This window comes from Aulostomus chinensis, chromosome 9 (genome assembly GCF_037954235.1).
Source record: "Aulostomus chinensis isolate RoL2024-O1b breed Wild chromosome 9, RoL_Achi_v1.0, whole genome shotgun sequence".
Classification (NCBI taxonomy): Eukaryota; Metazoa; Chordata; class Actinopteri; order Syngnathiformes; family Aulostomidae; genus Aulostomus; species Aulostomus chinensis.
In genome coordinates this window covers 19,978,103-19,998,967 of record NC_141328.1, presented here as the reverse complement: position 1 = coordinate 19,998,967, position 20,865 = coordinate 19,978,103, and the positions used below count along the sequence as shown (strand labels likewise).

Below are 20,865 nucleotides of genomic sequence, written 5' to 3'. Positions count from 1 at the left end.
GGGGGGGGGGGGGGGGGCTGAGGCCCTCTTGCATGTCTTTGGACCGTGGGAGGAAGCTGGAGTATTAGGAGAGAACCCATGCAGGTACAGGGAGAACATGCAGACTCTACACAGAAAGACCCTGTGCCCAAGCTGGGACTTGAACCCAGAACCTTCTTGCTGTTCCGTGTATATGTCATATATTTTCTTAAATTTTATTGTCAAATTACGGTTTGAGCTGGACGATAATTGTCTTTGTACAATTGTAATTTAACAATTACAATTCAATGTATAGCCAGTGTATTCAATATGCTTTGTTTAAACTTTAAATTAAACTATTTTTTTTAAATACCCATGTTTTAAATATCTCATTCACTCTGTTTTCTCAATATCAATTTCTAGCCTGATAATTGTGAGAATTCTGTTACAACTTCAAAATATAAGAATACAGGATTCCAATACCATGGTGTTGAAGTTTGTGTATTGGTGTATTTTTTGTGGATGAATGAAAAAAGACAACGGCATTGAAATAATATTTACTGGAAAAACAGCAGTAACTTTAAATTTATCATATACTTCAACGTGATGGACCTGAAGGCAACATCAATTGTTGTGCAGTTACTGTATCAACCGACAGGGGGCATCAATGTTCAGATTCTGCTTCCCGTTAGCCCATCAAGCTGCAAAATTCAAGCCCTGACATTGCGAAGATGGAGGCTGTTATGGTCTAGCTCAAGCTACATAAAAAGTACCAACGGCGTGTTTTAGAATTCTGTTATGACAACATTTCCAGTTGGTCCAGGTAAATGAAAACTCATCTGGTCACTCAGCTAACGAACAAGCGCTAGCGTCTTTACAAAGTTAGGTAGCTAGCACAAATGACAACCAGCTCAGCTAATGTCAACGAACGGGTTAGCTCAGCGAGCGCTAGCTAAGCTAGTTAGCAACAACGGAACAACTACATCGTTTTAGATAATTTATAAGTTAGCGAACAGAATCACTCAACCTCGTAGATCAAACCTTCTTGTTGTATCAAGACAGTAGTACAATACATGTGCCACACAGATGCTAATCTGAAGAAAGCTAATGTTAGATGTTTGACGTTTGTGCTAGCTAACATCAGAAAGCTAATCATGGTCAGAACCGTTTCCTGGTTGAGGTTCCTCGCCTTGTTATCGACCCCAGGTTTAATTAGCAAATGAATTGTAGACGTGTCGTAATCCCTGACTTTGTTTACCTCACATGCGCGACAAATAATGCAAAAGCAGGTAGTATTTATCCTTGTTACTTCCGGTTTTCAAGTAAGTGAGGACGTACATCGCTGCTTGCTAAAATACAAATATTTCGGTTGATTGATGTTTGCTTAATGTCACTCGTCACAAGTTTCCATGATTGTCTTTATTACGCCGGTGCCTTTCGTAGAGTTGCCATATTTAATGTTAGCTGTCAGTTTCTGTAACGTTACAGTCTCGCTTTCCATCTCTACTCAGATTAACTGAGGTTTGCGTGCACCAGGCAAATGTTTGAGTTAATTCACTGGGGGATGATCCATTGATGATCATTGTGATGGGTGAGGAGGCGTGTCTGGTACTCACAACTCTGCTTTAGTGCTGCATAATGATTTCTGTTTGTGTGTTACTAAAATGATGATGATGATTGTGTGCAGGTGGAGGCAGGAGGTGCGAGTAGACATCATGTTCTCCGAGTGGCGCTCGCTGCAGCTGGTGGTGCAGAGTGACCAGGGCCATCTGAGTGTCCTGCACTCTTATCCCACCACCGTGGGCACGGAGGTAGCCAATGCCGTGGTTAAGCCTCTGGGCACTGCTGTAAGCCCTGTAGCCACAGAGAACATCCTTAAGACAGATAAGGAGGTGAGAAAGTTGATGTGACACCCTTAGCAGTGGATACGCCCGGTCTTTCTCTGAGGTTTAGGAGAGCCTGCCAGCTTCCAGCTTCTTCTTTGATGCCTTAAACAGTGTAATTCACTCCAAAGTTGTGTTAGCTGTTTTGCTGTCGTTGTGATTTTTATTTTTTTTATTTTTACACTGATAAGAAGCCTGTCTTCATTCAGCTTGCTTCCCTTTGCCCTTAATCCTGGGCTTTTTCCCCCTCTAGCCATTAAAGGTACAGCTCAATGCTCATGCTGCCATCTTATGCTGAAGGGACATGTTATTGAAGTGACACACACAAAAATGAGTGTTTTGCCTTTCAAGTACTCGGGTGTCTTGAGCTCATAAAGACATTGAGCCTAAGACATCTGTTTGTGTGTACTTGGAGGGCTAAATACACTTTTTGAGTGTGTCGCTTGAAGCCACATGGCTCATTGGGACAAGCTGAGTTGATAATTCTTGTGAGTTACAAGGATTTCACAAGACATGGTTTGGCTCCCTAGGTGAAGTGGACCATGGAGGTGCTCTGTTACGGCCTTACCCTCCCTCTTGAGGGGGACACTGTCAAGCTGTGTGTGGACGTCTACACAGACTGGATGATGGCGCTGGTGTCACCCAGGGACTCCATGCCTCAACCTGTGGTTAAGGAGCCAAATATGTACGTCCAGACCATCCTCAAACATCTCTACAACGTCTTTGTACCGAGGTACGTTGGAAACATTCATAGGTGACCAGTGATGCCTCAGACGTCATTTGTCATCTGTGAAATATTTCCCACAGCCCTGGTGAAGGATGATGGTAATAATTCCCCTCTTATGTCCCTCCAGACCAGAGCAACACAGTCTGAACCACATCAGGCTTTGCCAGCAGGTTCTGACTGCAGTCCTGAAACTGGCGCGAGAATCCGTTTCCATGGTGAGAGAAACCTGGGAGGTGCTCCTGCTCTTCCTGCTTCGTATCAACGACACATTATTAGCCCCGCCCACAGTTGGAGGTAATACATTCTTCGTCCTCTACAACTCCCTATCTTTATATTTAAAGATCGTCGCGATATTTGCCGGCGAAAAGAACAACCCGACATTTCCTCTTTTCCAGTCGGTGTGGCAGAGAAACTGGCAGAGAAATTGATGGCGGTGCTGTTTGAGGTGTGGCTGCTGGCATGCGAGCGCTGCTTCCCAACGCCGCCATACTGGAAGACGGCAAGGGAGATGTTGGCCAACTGGCGACATCACCCACCTGTTGTTGAGCAGTGGAGCAGAGTGGCGTGTGCGCTGACCTCCAGGTGAGGAAGGATGCAGTTTAAACCGGTTGTTTTTCTAGCCGTATTTTTAGAGGGTCTCTCTGTCTGATCATTTGTGCTTTCCTGTTTATCGTCTCCAATCCAGACTTCTGCGCTTTACCCACGGACCATCCTTCCCGCCCTTTAAAGTTCCTGATGAGGATGCCAACCTGATCCCTCTAGATATGGACAATGACTGTGTGGCGCAGACATGGTACCGCTTCCTCCACATGCTCAGGTACCTAAACAACTCGACAAGCATGCATTGCACTAGTTTTTTGACCTGATAGAGATGTTCCTTCTCCACCAACTCCAGCTCAAACAGACGGTTGGAAGGGACAGAGAAGTTGTGGCACAGTGGAACTGAAAAAGTTCCTCATATCAGCCTCTTCCCTTTCCATCCGTCATCTGTTTATGTGCGCTGATAGGAGTGGTTGGTCCTTTTTACCCAGCAGCCTATTGAGTCATTCGATATTTTTATTAACACGGTCTTTATTTCCTCTGTTCCTATTTTCAGTAGCCACAGTCTCTTTCTTTTCCAATTCATAATTCATTCAAATATATTTCTTGTTAAGGTCATAATGTTCCCTTTCATCCTACATAGAAATATGGAACACCAGTCTCTCATGATCACACCCGTAGGCATGTGGTCTGTGTGGGACCCGGGCCCATTGCCCTGTGTAGATATACCACTATCACCGCAATCCCTCCTTGGCCCCAGAAGGTGTTTGCTTTTGTGCTACCTGTTAAGGATTAAACTGGATTTGGGTTTGCTTCTGTCAAAAGGGCAGCTCGGAATGGCATCATCGTGCCTGCTGGTGTTGGCCTCCACGCGACCCACAGTGCCCTATGCCCCTGTTGGTGTAAAGTTTCTGCACTATCAATGGAGCGCTAATTTCTGATATAGCAAACTTATTCAGGGTTCCCACACGTCCTGGAACACCTGGAAAATGATTGACCAATTTTCCAGTCGTGGAAAACATATGGAAAATGAGAAAAAAAAGGACAAATGTCCTGGAAAGGGTTAATATTTTCTGTAAAAACATTTATCCTCCCCCTGCCTTGTGAGTGAATGCAAATGGGTTAAAAGTTATGCACATGCATGTCTGTTGTCACCTTTTTCTTAGGCACAGGGCTTCTCTGCTTCCAGCCGGCGCAGCGCCCCACGTGACGCTACCAGCCAATAACATTTGCATTTCCGCTCAGAGCGGTTCTGCAACCCAGTGTTTTCATTTTATTTTGTCGCTAGATTTAGCGACTTTTCAGACGCCGTTGAGGGTTTAGTGCCTAGAGACAAAAGTAGCGACTCTAAGTTGAAAAGTGTCGCTCGTATCGGTCCGCGAGTGTGAGGTTTTTCTCTCCCGCGGCCACAGCCTCCTCTCTGTTCTCCGTTGAGTGACAGGGAGAGGAGAGTTAGTGGGCGTTTCCTTTACTGAGTTGGCCGTGCGGAGTGAGATGCAGCGTGACTCAGATCTCAGAGACTGAGAACATGTTCAGAGCGAGAGCTTCAAGGTAATTAGGGTTAACATGTTAATGGGCCTCGTTTCAATCAGTATTTCTCACTTTTTTTTTAATGTCTGACAATAGAAATGGAAAATAAGAGAATTAAAAACAACAGTGACCAATGTGGGACACCTGAGAAACATTTGTTTCAAAAGTGGGACAGCATGATTTGGCTCATATGGGACAGTCATATACTGTGTTATTTGATGGAGGAAATATATTTTTAGGAAAGTTAAATGTCTTCTGGTATATTTATTCAACATTTGGCCTTGAAATGTAGCAATCGTATTTATTTTAAGATCAGGATTTAAAACACTGTTGTGATTTGCCCCTTAGCTCACTGGTGGCGTACTGATTAGCGAACTAGCTACCTAAATAGCTAAGTCAAAGAAACAGCTATTTGTCTGACATCAAATGTTACATTAGAGTTGCATATTTATTTATTTACCAATGACTTCAGTGCATTGAACATATTTTTTACCCATCTATGAACTTAAATGATTACAATGTTTTTTTTTCAGCCTATATTGCTGCTTGTTCAATTAACTCTTCTCTGGAATTATTTTAATATCTTCTTTAAATCCAAGGCTACATTTATGAATTAATTACATGTTCATTATAATTGTTTATGTCTGAAATGTGACATTTGTCATACATGATTTTAGATTAAAAACTAGCGTCCCAGATTTCAGCACAAGGTGTCCCAGATTAGAAAAACCATTAATTCTGAAACAAGATGATTTAAGGAGAAATAATATGTGCATATATTCCCTTTATCTGAAAACGATCTGCTCGTTGTCACGCTTATGAAGTGCTACGCTGTAATCTGTGGGTGTTTGCATTATTCTACGATACATTTGTCATAATTATTTTTCATAGGTAAATTTTTAGCCATAGACTTCACATCAAATGTATGAGTATTAAACATGGAAACAATCTGGGTGAATGCACGTTGCATCTGTAGAAAAGAACACTTTCAAAGTATGAGGGGGACAGAGAAATGTATCGGTGTATGACGTAATAACTTGTCTCTGTAGCCGCTGAAAATGTCCTGGAAACTAATTTCAGGGAAAGAGTGGGAACCCTGATTGTTTTCATCGTTGTGCAGATGTTCAATATCAAAGTGTCTGATCCCCGTCGGATGTCATGCTGTAGCGTAAACTGTGATCTGATCACTGCTCGTTTGTTTCCAGCAACCCAGTGGACCTGAGCAACCCAGCGATAGTGAGCACCACTCCAAAGTTTCAAGAGCAGTTTCTCAACTCCAGCGGGATCCCTCATGAAGTGGTGCTGCATCCTTGTTTGAAGCAGCTCCCCCAGATTTTCTTCAGGGCCATGAGGGGCGTTAGTTGCCTCGTGGATGCCTTCTTGGGTAAGCGCATAACTGGTTTTTAAACGTAGAAGCTAATTCCCAGGACATTCAATTGTAAATAATCCAATTGAGTGAAATAGAGGAGTACAATTCAGGATTGACTGATGAAATAAATCTACATGTGCTGTCAGGATTCTTGTTAGCGTTTTATGTTCATACAAACACTCATCCAGCCGTCTAAATTGTTGACAGCAAAGCAGCAATTTTGCTCTTTTCCAGTTATTGCTCCACTACACCTGAGTACGATTCAGATGGGAGATGCTGGCCATTCATACCCGTTAAAGCATTTGATTGTAGACATGTCGGTGTGTATTTCTCTCTTTATGCTATAGGTGTCTCTGTTGAAAAGAGAGATGTACGGGAGAGGGTGTTCTCTTTTTGTCCAGTGCTGCTCTCTCATGGTACAGACATCAGCTGACATATTTCCATAACAAGATGGGCTCATGATGAAGTGGTCTGTTTATTGGTGGTGATGATACTTACAATTATGGTTACAAAATGATGCATCGCAGACCTGCATTCGGACTAGGCTGTAAGCACATCAGCAAAGGGTTCTCCTGTGGGCGCTAAAAGTCAAATTAAGATGGATGGATTCATATTAATCAAGCCGATTTTGTACACAACCATTGTCTCGCATGTTTACTAATTAATATTGCCTTTAATCAACTCTCAGTATCTCATTTTCTTCTCTCATTCATAACCATAGAAATCTGGAAAAATGACTGAATGATTATATTTACCCAAAGCAACTTCTTTCCACTGTTGGGATGAAGATTTTTCTTGTGTGATCAGGCTAATCCCCCCATTCCCACTGACCACAAAACCCGCCAACACCCAGCTTTTTTTGTGTTGTTTGAACAGCTTTAATCCCAGGACACATGACCCCGCAGTAGACACGGGTATTTATCAGCTTGGTTCTGATCGGCCTCGATGGGAACACAGAACCTGGACGAACGTGGTAACTCAGGGCAGGGTTCCAATGACAGACACGTACGGCGAGTGGTTGTAGCTCCGCTATCAGCATCGTACGTGGATGAAATGTGACTTTTTTTGTCATCTCAGGTCATCTCTTTTCAAACTGTGGCGCTCTAACGTTGTCTGGCTGACGTTAAGTTTGAAAAGAAGACTGGAGAATATAAAAGAAACACTGTCACCGTCCTCAATCCCAAGATATTACACTCTAGTGCTGTTCCAACAATGCCACTCACTTCTTTCCGGTGCGTTTACTACATTTGTGAGTACACGCCGAAAAAAAAAAAGGCAACTCATCTCCCTGCAATGGGAACAGGATCATTGTGCATTTCAAAGCTGGTCTACACGCGGGTGTGTGCAGTGGGAAAGGGGTATAAGATGGAATACACTGATTGTCATGCACAATTTATTTCATCTGCCTCTCACCAGGGATATCCCGTCCCAGAGCTGACAGTGCCCCGCCCACCCCAGTCAACAGAATGAGCATGTCTCCACCTCCTTCCATCACAAACACTACACCTCCCCACAGCCGCAAGCAACGGCACCCGGTGGTTGCCAAAACCACAAGCAAGAGCTCAACCGTACGTTTTCCTACCAGTTTGGGTGCAACTCTGTAGAATAGTTGACCACGTCTTTTGTTTGCATTTGTAAATTGTCCATTTTCATGTCGATGAGAGTATTAAATAGTCTCCACTCAGCAGGGGAGTGCCAGTCAACCAACAAAAGCATCCCAACAGCAGCAGCAGCAGCAGCAAACGTCGTCCTCTCCGACCCTGCTGTCCAGCCCGAACCAGAGCAGTTGGGAGTCTCGGCCTCTGCCGGCTCCAGCTAGGCCAAAAGTCAACAGTATCCTCAACCTGTTTGGCCAGTGGCTTTTTGACGCTGCTCTGGTCCACTGTAAGCTCCACAGCGGCCTCAGCCGAGACCCTAGCATGACCGGTAAGAAGTGAGATGAACCCTAATAGCTTTTCTCTCTATGCATGAGCAGGTGGGTGTTTCGTTGCTGTTCATTAGTTTTTGTGGAGTTTTCTGTGTTTTTTGGTGTCTGTATGTTTTCGGGATATTCTTTCCCTCTTTCACCATTTCAACTTCTCCGTGCCTCTGTGTGTGTGTGTGTGTGTGTGTGTGTGTGTGTGTGTGTGTGTGTGTGTGTGTGTGTGTGTGTGTGTGAGTGTTTGCGCGTGAGTGAGTGCGTGCGTGTGTGTGTGTGTGTGTGCATGCGTGCGGAGGGATTGGTTAGGAGTGGCCTGATGTGAGATTCTCATCAGATTTGAATCTATTTACGTTTACCAACTAGACCAATTTGGCTTAATCCATATATGATCTACAGTCGTATGCTTAGAAACTTAATTTTTACTGGTGTAAAATTGAGCGTGTTTACTTGCACACTAATAAACCGATCAGTCCGTTAGTGGCGTTAGTAGATCATTCAAGTCGTCATGGAGTTTATTTTTGCCGAATCTTCTGTTTTTTCTGTGCTTACGTGCAAAATAATCTAATGGCTTTAGTTTGTTTTGGAGTGAAGCACCAATAAAACGAAATAAATATCATCAAAACTCAACCGGTTCTCTGAAAATAACTGAAAATATGAGTTTTATGGAGGGATACATGATTTTCCAATATGCCAGTATTTTACGACTGATTTGGCTGATAGCGGATATTTGCTGATGCTGAGATTATCCGTATAAATATATGCTTAAATATTACTTTTATAATCTACACTTACATTTTTTTTCATTCGGGAAACCAAAATAAACCTGAATTTGAAAGAGGAACAGTTTTCTTTATTTCCAAAACATTTGAAAAGCCCATTGCTCAATGTAGCTTCATCACAAACAACAACTAATAGCAAAAATGAGGAAATTAATCTTAATTTGCTGCCCCAACCAGACCGATAGATTTAAAAAATTGCCAACATTCGTCGATATGGATGCTGATATTATCGCACCTCCCTAGTTTTCCCCCTTGCACTTGAAGAGAAACTCGACTGTTGACTGAAGCGTTCAAACCAAGTAGTTTCAGACATGGCATCATTATGTGCATTTCAATACGTTAAATCCAATTATCCCCTTTCCTGGATTATTATGTGCTTGTAAACCCGCTTGATGAAAGACTATATGGTACTGAAAAAGAATTGTCATATCATTAGCCTCCATTTATTTTTCGCTTTTTTTGTACCGTGTCCTGCACATGTCTACCATGATGTCTGATTAATAATAAAGAGTTGTGGTGGGTCAAAGATCATCTATAGAGCAGAACAAAAAAAAAAAAAAAAAGAAGAAAAAATACAATTCATGCCTGATATGAATTGACCCCAAAATATTGGATCTGCTTTGATTTTGTGTCTCTCCACTATTTCTGTTATCTTGCAGCCTCTTTTATCCAAATTCTCCTTTCTTATAAATCTTGTAAGTAGGAACGGCAGCTTTTTTTTTTTTTTTTTTTGGTTTTGTTTTTTGGTTTTGGTTTTGGTTTTGTCCTCACTTGAGTTTGCGTTTCTTGACCAATCTTCCTGCTTTTGAGTTGAGTTCCTCATGATCATCATCGCCATTATTGCCATTTGTTTTCTGTTCCCACACTGTTGTCATCCAAAAAGTTCATCAGCGTTCTCGCAGCGTCTATTTTTAAAGGTGATGGAATGGGTTTCACCAACTGACCACTTGTCTCGAACCATAACGTCGCCAGTTTGTGACAACGCCACCTTGTTTTTGAGTTCTCATGGTCTGATCCTTTTAGGTCACACTAATCCTTATTATTTAGCTTCAGACCCCCTCAAGTCCAGCATTGATGTTTTCTTATAATTTCCTTGTGTACTTGAGTTCTGATTTGATTGGTTTGGTGCCTCAAATGCATGACGTGAATGTTCTGTACCTGGAGTGACAGTCATGTAATTGCAACAGCGAGGGGAGCTGACACAAGGATTTTGCTTTGTTGTCTTGCAGCCGACACATTTTAATGACACTACACCTATTCATGCTTTATGCCCCCGCTAGCTTGGAACGTTTAAGGCGAACTCTTTGTGTCAGAACTCCCTTTATTGAATGCTTATAAATGATGTGAGTGTGTGCGTTTGCTGCCATTGAAGTCTTATCTTGTTGTGATAGCAAATTAATGTCTGCTGTATGGTGCTTTTGTGTGTGTGTGTGTTTTTTTTTTCATTTTTGTTGGGAAAAAAAAAAGAGACCCATTTTGTTGTAATGAGCATATAGTAGATACAGGTTTGCCTGTTTCTCATGTGCATGAACACTCAAGCACATTACAATTCAGGGTCCTTTCATTCTCTGTCTCTTCCCGCTCTCAACAGCAATAGCCACGCAAGTAGGTTTGGAGCTGAGAAGGAAAGGCTCCCAAATGTCCACCGACTCCATGGTGTCCAACCCCATGTTTGATGCCAATGAGTTCCCGGAGAGCTATGAGGCAGGACGAGCTGAAGCCTGCGGGACACTCTGCCGCATCTTCTGTAGCAAGAAAACGGGGGAAGAGATTCTACCCGTTTACCTGTCCAGGTAACGTGACAGAATCCTCATCATTAAAGTCAGATTAATCGTAAGGGGGAAGATCTTAAACCACAAGTAAGCCGCTTCTCTATTTCTACAGGTTCTACATGGTCCTGATTCAAGGTCTCCAGATCTCTGATTTCATCTGTAGACCGGTCCTGGCCTCCATCATTCTCAATTCTTCCTCTCTCTTCTGTACTGACCTGAAGGGCATCAATGTGGTTGTGCCCTATTTCATAGCTGCCTTGGAGACTATTGTACCGGACAGGTGAGACTTTCCTACCAAGGTGTCACAACTTAGCAAAATGCTATCAGGACGCGTATCGTGTGTAGCTGAACAATATACTTGGTTTGACCACATTTTTGTTTACGCTGGAAAATGTGATCATGTGCTGATTAGATAATAAGATATTACCTGAAGCTTCTTGATATTTTAAAGACTTGCTTAACCCTTTCTTAGGGAGCTGTCCAAATTCAAGATGTATGTAAATTCCACTGACCTGAGGAGAGCATCCATCAACATCCTGCTCGCCATGCTGCCATTACCACATCACTTTGGCAACATCAAATCTGAGGTAAGAACTTAAGTATTATGTTCAGAGGATAAAAGCGCAGTAAAGCAGCCCATTGGTCAAAAACTAGTTATGACATTGATTTGTGGCGCTTGAAGGTTCTGTTGGAGGGGAAGTTCAACGAAGAGGACGGATGGCCTCATGACCAGCCTGTGTCTTTCCTGTCCCTGAGGCTACGTCTCGTCAATGTGCTAATTGGAGCCCTGCAGACGGAGACTGACCCCACCAACACCCAGCTCATTCTGGGTATCTGCCAGCCTCATCATTCTGTCTTCAGCCATTTATTTAGCTCCATCATAACACCTGTGCAGTGATTTTGAGTCTTTTTTAAGTTATCAACAGGTCTTTTTATGATGTTTTACTGATCTAACTCCCCCAACAGGTGCCATGCTAAATATTGTTCAAGACTCTGCACTGCTGGAGTCCATAGGTGCACAGACCGAAACAGTAAGGCTTTGTTTTGTTGATGTATTGCAAATGTGACATTAGAAGCAGTGTGACAGCCTGGATATGAATACTGCTGTGTTTTGTGGCGGTAGGGGAGTATAGACGGTAGCCACTCGACAGCCAGGAGCCAGAGTCACAGCCGTACAAACAGCGGCATCAGTTTCAGCAGTGGGGGCAGCACAGAGGCCACAAGCCCCGACTCGGAGCGTCCTGCCCAGGCCTTGCTTCGAGACTACGGTAAGACACACAGCTGCCGCACTAATATTCTCTCGCTTAGCGAAATAACACCGATGCGTCGTTGTGCCTGACAGTTTTGTTGGATCTGCTTGCTTAATGTAAACCGATGTTTTTGCTCTCTATAGCTTACGTGGTTAAAGTGGTATGCAGGGTGAAGAAGCGTTGGGTAAAATGCCTTTGTAGGTGATTCCAAAGGTATTTGCTGTGAGGCTGAGAACCAACAATTTGAGATGTATGGAGTCACTGAGACGATTGCATTTCCTCTCAAACTGAGTGGTTGAAAACATCTGAATGATTTTGCCTTTTCCTCTGTAGGGCTGAGTGATGTTTTACCTCTTTCATTTCTTATCAGTGTGTTTACGTGACTTTAGAAACAGTGTAACTGAAGCAATACTTTTCAAAGCGGGACGAACATACCAAGATAATCAGACCATGAATCAAATCACTCTGGCATGTATACGCATCAGTCGATCCCTTACCGAACTGACGTTGTGTGCATGTTCCGGTGTCCTGCTGTGGTTTTTAACCTGGAGGGTGAACAATGCACAGACGAGAGAAAATAATGTACATTTCTGAACAGACATGGAGATAAACATGACGCTTTCTTAACTGAAAGTGTCTTCTTTCCTTGAATAGTCTTTGATATTTAAGTCGGCCGTTCAACAGGCTCACCAATTGCTGCTGGTAATCTTGTTGTTGTATGTGATAAAGAAGGTGACATGGAGGAAATCTGATTGAGCCAAATTCAGTCACGCATCACATTTGTAGCCATGACTCAAGACTTCAGTCACTGGTTGTTACTTCACACAGTTGTCTAACAGGGTGAATTTATGACTTGTTTACAATCTAGAGGGTCAGACGTCAACCTGTCAGGTCAGCACAGGAGAGCAACTGTGATGCAGTCATTCTCATGAAATAAATTCTTTATGACTTAACTTTCTGTTGCTTATAGGCAATTTTAGGAAATGGGGGGGGGGGGTGTTTCCATTCTATAGTGTTCCTGTGGGACAGGACGGTATCACTGTTACATTGTGTTGTAGCATTCTAAGCTGGACAAAAAAACAAGACGATAGCTGACAGAATCCTGGAGACGCTGCATTTATTTCAGCAGGAATTTGGACTCTTTTGCTTTTTAACTTCATAAAATCAAACACTCAGTTCCTACAAATGCAGCCGGAGGCCAAATTATAGAAGCCTCTTCAGTTTTAAGAAAAGACAGGAATTCTAGATTTGATATTTCAGTTTAATACATATAACCATATCATTCGAAGTTACAAATTTATCATCCAGAATTTGGATCAGACGCTATTGACATTGCTCGGCCCTGTTTACTCAGCATTTTCTCTTCCGTCCTGGATGAGTGCAGGTTAACCTGGTGTGCTGTGCTGTTCTCAAAGTCTCCTCTCATGCTGATCAGACATAACTGTGTCTGGCTGTGTTGCCTGTGTGTTGCTGTGCTCTATTCTTTGCGGTGTTTGGTATTTTTTGGGTGTTATATGGTCCAGCTCTTCCAGATACGGCGGCCGGCCTGCTGGTGCGCAGTATCCATCTGGTCACTCAGAGGCTCAACTCCCAGTGGAGGCAAGACATGAGCATCTCACTGGCTGCACTGGAGCTGCTGGCCGGGCTCGCCAAGGTACAGCTTCACCATCACCATCCTCACACCACACACATTCCCGTTAACATGCCCCTTTTTAATGAATTCATGGGATTTTTTTTTTGTTTTTTGAACCAGGTCAAGGTGGGGGTGGACTCTGCTGACCGTAAACGTGCAGTCAGCTCTATATGTGGTTACATTGTGTACCAGTGTAGCCGTCCAGCTCCTCTTCAATCCAGAGACCTCCACTCCATGATTGTGGCTGCCTTCCAGTTCCTGTGTGTCTGGCTCACGGAACACCCTGACATGCTGGATGAGAAGGTACACCTCAAGTTTGTATGAAATTTGTATGGGGGGGGGGGGGTTCAGTGAGATTAAATTTCCAACAAGAACCTTTTTTTCCCCCCCATGTTTCAGGATTGTTTGGTAGAAGTATTGGAGATAGTTGAGCTGGGAATCTCTGGCAGTAAGTCCAGACAGGAACAGGAAGTTCGACATAAAGGGGAGAAGGAGCACAACCCTGCTTCGATGAGGGTGAAGGATGCTGCTGAGGCAACTCTTTCCTGGTGAGACACCTTAAAGTTTCGACAATTTGCACTAGAATGTCCTGCTCATGCTTTCTGGCTTCAATTCAAGTCAGTTGTTTTTTTTTTTTTTACACTGTCAGAAAAGTGCAGCGGATGTAAGATCTTCCGACTTGTATTTGTTCTAGTTTGTAGTCACAATTACCTAAGTCCGCTTTTAGAAAGTAAATGATACTGCGCCCACTGACCCAGTTTCTTTGTTTTTTGCCTCGGGCTCCTGTGGCGTTCTCCAGTATCATGCAGGTGTTGGGGGCCTTCCCGTCTCCCAGCGGTCCCGCCTCCACCTGTAGTCTGCTGAATGAGGACACCCTGATCCGCTATGCTCGGCTCAGCGCCACAGGAGCCAGCAACTTCCGCTACTTTGTCTTGGACAACTCGGTCATTCTTGCCATGCTGGAGCAACCGCTCGGGAATGAGCAAAGTCAGTAGCTGATTTTCTGTCAGGTTAAATAAAGGTGTTAGCTATTTCATGTTTGATGTGTGGCAAGAACCGGTCTTTAAAAAAAAAAAAAAGAGACGTCCTGTTCCTCCATAAATAAGGGCGTCTTTGTCCTCACAGACCCAAGTCCATCGGTGACGGTTTTGATCAGAGGGACGGCTGGCAGGCACGCCTGGACCATGCAACTCTTCCACCAACCCAGAGGAGCCCGGGCCAACCAGAGGGTGAGATCACATAGGAGGGTCTGCACCTCAGAAGTCACAGATACTAAAAAAACATTATGTTTCACTGACAACACAACCCCGTATCCGTCTACCTCTCCCCTCCCACAGCAGGTGTTTGTTCCTGAGGGTCGACCAACACCCAACAATGACGTTGGGATCAAGTACAACGTCAAACAGAGGCCCTTCCCCGAGGAGGTGGATAAGATCCCCCTCGTCAAAGCTGATGTCAGCATTCCTGACTTGGACGACATTGTCAGTAAAGAGGTGAGAGGAGTGTCATTAAATCACTCCATCATGGTCATGAACCGAAACGAGGCCAAACAATCAACGAATAACTCGTAATACTTGTTATTATGCACGCTCAGGTGTGTTGCATGGGCTGGCAGGATGATGAGAGAGCCACACACTCTCTGATGAGTAATTTACCACACGTGAGTTGTCAGAGATGAAATGTCACTTGGGTGTCAAAGAAAGGGGTCAAAATTATGGTGGGTGTTTCTGTCTCCAATCACAACCTGTCATACAATCCTACACTTAAAATAACTTTTGACATTTAACCTTTCAACAGCCACTGCACTTGATTCAGTTTAATTAGAATCTGGTCCTTCAATGACACACACTGGGAGGTGACGTCTGGGTTGTTGGGACTGAGGCTGCATCCACGCTAATAAAATCTACATCCTAAACTTAAGTTTGGGCCTCACGTGCACACTAACAAGGCCAAAAATAAAAATATCTGCAAAATCTCTGGTCCTTTGAAGTCAACTGACCAGACTAGACGTGCTCCTTCCTCTTTACATCAGTACGTTCATGCCCAGTTCATGTGAACAGTCGTGTGTTTATAAGTGTGTTTCAATGAAGGAGATTCATTCTCAGATGGTGCCGTAACTTGTGTGTGGCGCTGTTCATAAGTCAGAACTTCTTTTCTGATGATGTCTCATCTCATCCTCCTTTTCAGCTGGAAGTTCAACACGACAAGCTTCGTATTCTGATGACCAAGCAGATCGAGTATGAGAACACTTTGGAGCGGCACAGCGAGGAAATCTGGAAGTCCAAGCCTTTTCCTGACCCACAGATAGACTGCAAACCCCCTCCCCCTTCACAGGAGTTTCAGACAGCACGCCTCTTTCTCTCCCACTTTGGCTTTCTGTCTTTGGAGGCACTAAAGGTTGGTGCATATTGTTTTTAGGGTTTTCAGAGCTCTTGATGAAATCTTGTGGACATGTATCTGCAGAAAATAAAGATTCTGTAAAATACAAAGCTATCTTTGTCTACAACCTACTTGATGACTGAACATGTATCATGTATTATATTACAGAAATATGTATCTATACTAATATTATTGCCAATACAAGTGATTTAGATTGTATATATGTAAATTTCCCATCAACAGGAGCCCAACAACAGTCGTCTACCTCCTCATCTGATTGGCCTGGAGTCGTCCCTGCCAGGGTTTTTTGATGACATCAACTACCTGGACTTGCTCCCCTGCCGCCCATTTGACACTGTCTTTATTTTCTATGTGAGGGCTGGGCAGAAGAGCAGCCATGAGGTAAAGCAATTCATTGTTATATTCCTGTATGAAATAAAGCATTCTGTACATTGATTTTGGAGGTGGGCTTTCACTTAACTCTCCCTGAAATCATTCAAACGTTCAGATTTTGACCTCAACGTTTCTGTCCTGTGCTTATTTAAACCAGATCCTGAGGAATGTGGAGTCATCGGCCAGTGTTCAACCCCACTTTTTAGAGTTCCTGCTATCCTTGGGCTGGCCTGTGGACGTAGGACGCCACCCAGGGTGGACAGGACACCTCGACACTAGCTGGTCTCTCAATTCCTGCTCTGACAATGATATACAACACCCAGGTGAGCTACTGACTCTAGCTGCTGCATCAGATCTGGAAAAAAAAAAGGCCCTTTGACACAAGTGCGCGAGCTACATTGATGGTGTCTAATATTACTTCTCTGTTCTGTAGAGGAAGCAGCCACTCCTGAGGACACCGGCGGCTCAGTGTTCAACGGAGAGAAGAAGGTTTTGTATTATGCTGACGCTCTGACTGAGATTGCCTTCGTTGTTCCGTCTTTAACAGAAAACTCTGGTCAGTAGTCACCACCTTAAACATCAACAGATGCCTGTTGTGTCAGTTGAAAACACAGAGAGAGATTCAGAGATTGCTTAGTTTGGTTTATGCACATTGATTTCCCAGAGGAGTCATCGGTGCACAGCGACTCCACAATGGAGGCAGACGCCAACACGGACGTCATGCCTGGTTTACTCAAACAACCCAATCTCACACTGGAGCTGTTCCCCAACCATTCTGAAAACCTGGAGTCAGCCAAAAAGGTGACGTTTGACCCACGCAGGTTTAAGTGAACGGTTTGCTGACAGCAATGGTTTGTGAGTTATAACCGTGTTTGCGTAGCTTTAACAGTGTATCACGTTATTTCTGTAGCTGAGTCCCTTGGTGAAGACGAAGCGGTCATCAACTGGAAAGTCTTTCCCACCGCTGGGTCCTGAAACAAAGGTGTTTGTAGTCTGGGTGGAGCGCTTCGACGATATTGGTAGGCAGACTCTAGTGTATGTTATATTTCCTGGTCAGATTTCCAGCTTTCAAGGAAAATCCTGTACTATCAAATGCTCAACTTCAGTTGTTAAGAAAAAAATCATACTAAGTGGGCCGCCAATTCATTGTGTGTTTCAGAGAACTTCCCATTGTCTGATCTCTTGGCGGAAACCAGCACCGGTTTAGAAGCGAGCATGAGCAACAGCACTTCCTGCAGGTAATGCAGACTCTTGAAAACACTTTGCGAATGTATAGTTCAGGAAGTTCCTTTTCTTCAGTTGCAAACATGAAAAACAAAAGAGCACTCAAACAAACAAGTGCTCCGGCATGTCAAACATTAAGTAAATAACAGGAAATGCAACATGCAGCATGTGCAAAAACAGACTAGGAGAAAGAGTGTGTCTTCCATAAACTATATATATATATATATATATATATATATATATATATATATATATATATATATATATATATATATATATAATATAAATTTTTGGAGCTTTATATTAAATATGTTAATTGTTCTTTATTTTTAGTATCACGCAAGATAGACAGATAGAAGCCTTCCTGTCCGTGTGTGTGTTTAGGGGAAAAAAGAAAAAAAAAACCTGTGCTTTTTAAAGCAACTTATTAATTAAAAAAAAAAAAAAAAAGCCACACTTTCTCTGTTTATTCCCACCACAGGTCAGGCTTATTGGAGAAAGATGTTCCTCTCATCTTCATCCACCCTCTGAAGACGGGCCTCTTCCGGATCCGGCTGCACGGAGCTGTGGGCAAATTCGGCATGGTCATTCCCCTGGTGGACGGCATGGTGGTCAGCCGCCGAGCGCTAGGTAGTAGCTCCTGTGGATCTCTCTCTTTTATAATCCCCCTCTGCTCCGAAAAATTCCTTTTTCACTCATCAGAAGTAACAAACTATCCATTTCTCTTGAATAAAGATAATAGTAATACACAAATATTCTAAGGTTGTACAGACCTTAATTCATACGTCAACACAAATGTTTATTCATTTGTCCTTCTCAGGGTTTCTTGTGCGTCAAACAGTCATCAACGTTTGCCGACGGAAACGTCTGGAAAGTGACTCGTACAACCCGCCTCATGTGAGGCGGAAGCAGAGAATAACTGAGATTGTCCAACGTTACCGCAACAAGCAACTGGAGCCGGAGTTTTACACCTCGCTCTTCCACGAGGTGGGGGAGGGAAAGCCTCACCTCTAACCCTCCTGGTTCTGTCCTAACACTGGCTCGAAAGCGCACACAGACACACACTCAATGCTATACTCTCATACAACATTTACAATTGCACACACACACACACACACACACACACACACACAGAATCTTTATATTTATACTGTACAATATTGTTATTTATATGAATACATATATCAACACTGTCTGCCTTTGACTCTGAGAGCAAAGCGTGAAAAAACATGCCAAGGTGGAAAAAGCTGCGTTTCTGTGGTGGAAGATTGGAACGGCTCCAGTTTAAGAGTGACTGTCTCTCCTCATTTAGGTTCACGCTGTGTCACAAAAAAAGAGTTTGTGCTTGTCTTTAACTGCAATACTCGAGTTACACTGTTGGCCTTTCTGAACCTATAAACACGTTTGTCCTTTTAAACCTTTGTCATGTGAGTGGATTTATGATGGTTTGCTAACACACAGTTGTGTCCAAAAATCTGGATTAGCACATCTGTTAAATTCAAGACATTTAAATTTGGAACTTTTTTGCCACGGAGAACCCATTGCAAGCATCATACATATGTTTTTGGTAACATACATCACCGCCGCTGTAAGGGTTGTTTGCTTGAGAAGAAGAAATTGAAATGAATGACAGTTTACAGCGAACTGTTGTTTACCCGCTAAAGTCTTCCTAGTACACACACTCGTTCAGCTGACTGAGCACACACAAATCTAGTTGTTGGGGTTTTTTTATTTTATTTTTTTTAGAGGATCTATAGGACTCCTGTGTTATATTAACTGTATTACAGATGCCATTTTTGGCACCTGAACTGTCATCGCATCTCACAACTGCACTGTTTGCCTGTGTGTGTGTGTGTGTGTGTGTGTGTGTGTGTGTGTGTGTGTGTGTGTGTGTATGTGTGTGCGTGCGCATGTGTGTGTGTGTGTGTGTACGCAGCCACATGTATGCTGCCAGTTTAAACAGAAAAGAACACCCTCTCATACATGGCATTTAAAGATGAACTGTCACTTTAAGCAAATGTTCTCTGTCAAGACGTAGAACTGGTTCACTGTTTACTCATGGCGAGAGCAGCTGGAGCGCTCCTGGAGTTTTGCACTCGATGTTTGCGGATATATGAGATGACCACAAAGACGATTTAGGTTTGAATTCCCGCCAGTACCAAACAGAATCATGGCACAGTATACGTGTGTGTGGCTCCTCTAAACACATCTGTGGATGCATAGGCCAAAATACTCCCTGTAGCTAACTGCATTATAAATAGAAGTTGCATTTTGGATGTGTAATTTTTTACATTCTAAACCCTGAAAGAGACTATTTAAGTGGTCTGTTATGTTCAGTTAGGTTAAAAGAAATGTGCAGTTTTTGCCTTCACACTTTTCACGTTTTGTTTTGTTTACTCACTGTACGTTTGATTCAAGCTCTCACTGTCTGCCTGTAACAATGTGAATTTATTTTATCACAGAGATGGAACAGGGCAAACACCTCTAGTCTCTTTTTGTTATATCGGAAAGTCTTAATGCACTGAGCACATTTTATGTTTATTTTCTATTCTCTTTGGTTACCTTACATGTCATTTTGTACTTCTGTGCATTTTGGATTCTGCTGAAGGAAGAGTTTTATCTTGTGAAATATGAATGGAGAGGTGTCGTCGAGTTTTTAACCTGCCATGTCTAAATGTGTGGCTCACTTTTTATGACGGCGCGTTGTGCACAGGCCCCCCCGCCCCCTCTTTTTTTTTTTTGTTTGGAAGGAAATATTACATTAAATTATGCTTCAAAAAACTACATACAATCAGTCATACATCGTATCCTATGTTACCACTTTGCTGTTTGATCATATTTAAGGATTTTCCATGTACAGAAGCAAAGGATATGTAAATATATTATAGCGTAAGGCATTTACAAGTTGTCTGTTGCATTCCTCATCTGAGAAAGCAAGAACAGTTCTCTATGTATGTGTGGGAAGAGCACTGTGGGTATTGAATGTAACATGCATCAATTAAAATTATAAGTGACATTTTAATTTCTCCCCCTTTCATAAGATTTGACTTTTTTATTGGTTCACAGGATGTTTATGAAGAATAAAATAAACTTCCGCTTTTAATAATTAATGTTTTGCATCACAAGCAACTTGGGCTCAATTTAATTAGAGCCAAAACTGTCATTCCGTTATGAATACTGACAGTTTCGTGGCTCCAGGATTCATTGGCGGTCTGTTGCTTATGAAGAAGGTGAAGGAGTCATTATAATCACATATATGTAATGTCACTGAAAGCTCTGGGGTGAGACTTTCATTGCAAGTAATTCAGTATTTCTGTACCGGGACTAAAAATATAACTTTGTAATGATCTACTGTGATGACAGATTAAGACCACAACAAAAATACGTAGGTTTCTTAACTGGTGGTTGACATTATATTTTGAAATGTTCTTTCAGTAAGGTCTTTTAGTTCTTTATTTGAATTGTAGGTATTTTTAATAACCCATTTCTAGTAAGCTGCAGTGTAAA

General features: G+C 42.8%; 1 protein-coding gene across 10 annotated transcripts; it reads left to right on the top strand.

The window, feature by feature from the left end:
• Positions 1–650: 650 nt before the first annotated feature.
• On the top strand, positions 651–20,405 carry LOC147256202 (ral GTPase-activating protein subunit beta-like). Of its 10 annotated transcripts, none has more exons than XM_086214125.1 (32): positions 651–781; positions 1,646–1,850; positions 2,372–2,574; positions 2,696–2,862; positions 2,964–3,150; positions 3,254–3,385; positions 5,844–6,022; positions 7,424–7,575; positions 7,696–7,933; positions 9,367–9,402; positions 10,299–10,500; positions 10,592–10,759; positions 10,952–11,066; positions 11,162–11,309; positions 11,446–11,510; positions 11,603–11,747; positions 13,262–13,383; positions 13,483–13,665; positions 13,762–13,910; positions 14,162–14,349; positions 14,488–14,591; positions 14,700–14,855; positions 14,957–15,022; positions 15,550–15,759; positions 15,985–16,143; positions 16,292–16,457; positions 16,568–16,690; positions 16,799–16,935; positions 17,045–17,153; positions 17,294–17,372; positions 17,840–17,988; positions 18,179–20,405. In XM_086214125.1, exons 2-32 carry the CDS (start codon positions 1,674–1,676, stop codon positions 18,370–18,372), a joined length of 4,608 nt encoding a protein of 1,535 aa, XP_086070251.1. In that variant the 5' UTR covers positions 651–781; positions 1,646–1,673; the 3' UTR covers positions 18,373–20,405. The 10 variants fall into 10 exon arrangements, with proteins under 10 accessions (XP_086070251.1, XP_086070250.1, XP_086070249.1 ...); XM_086214124.1 differs by having other exon boundaries at positions 13,253–13,383; positions 14,703–14,855; XM_086214123.1 differs by having other exon boundaries at positions 13,253–13,383.
• Positions 20,406–20,865: the final 460 nt, after the last annotated feature.

Bases quoted from the DNA above. Each gene is read 5' to 3' on its own strand.
- LOC147256202 (XM_086214123.1), top strand. From the start codon at position 1,674: ATGTTCTCCGAGTGGCGCTCGCTGCAGCTGGTGGTGCAGAGTGACCAG. The intron at 3,151-3,253 runs GTGAGGAAGGAT...TCTCCAATCCAG, and splicing joins GCGTGTGCGCTGACCTCCAG to ACTTCTGCGCTTTACCCACG. The intron at 17,373-17,839 runs GTAATGCAGACT...TTCCCACCACAG, and splicing joins AGCAACAGCACTTCCTGCAG to GTCAGGCTTATTGGAGAAAG.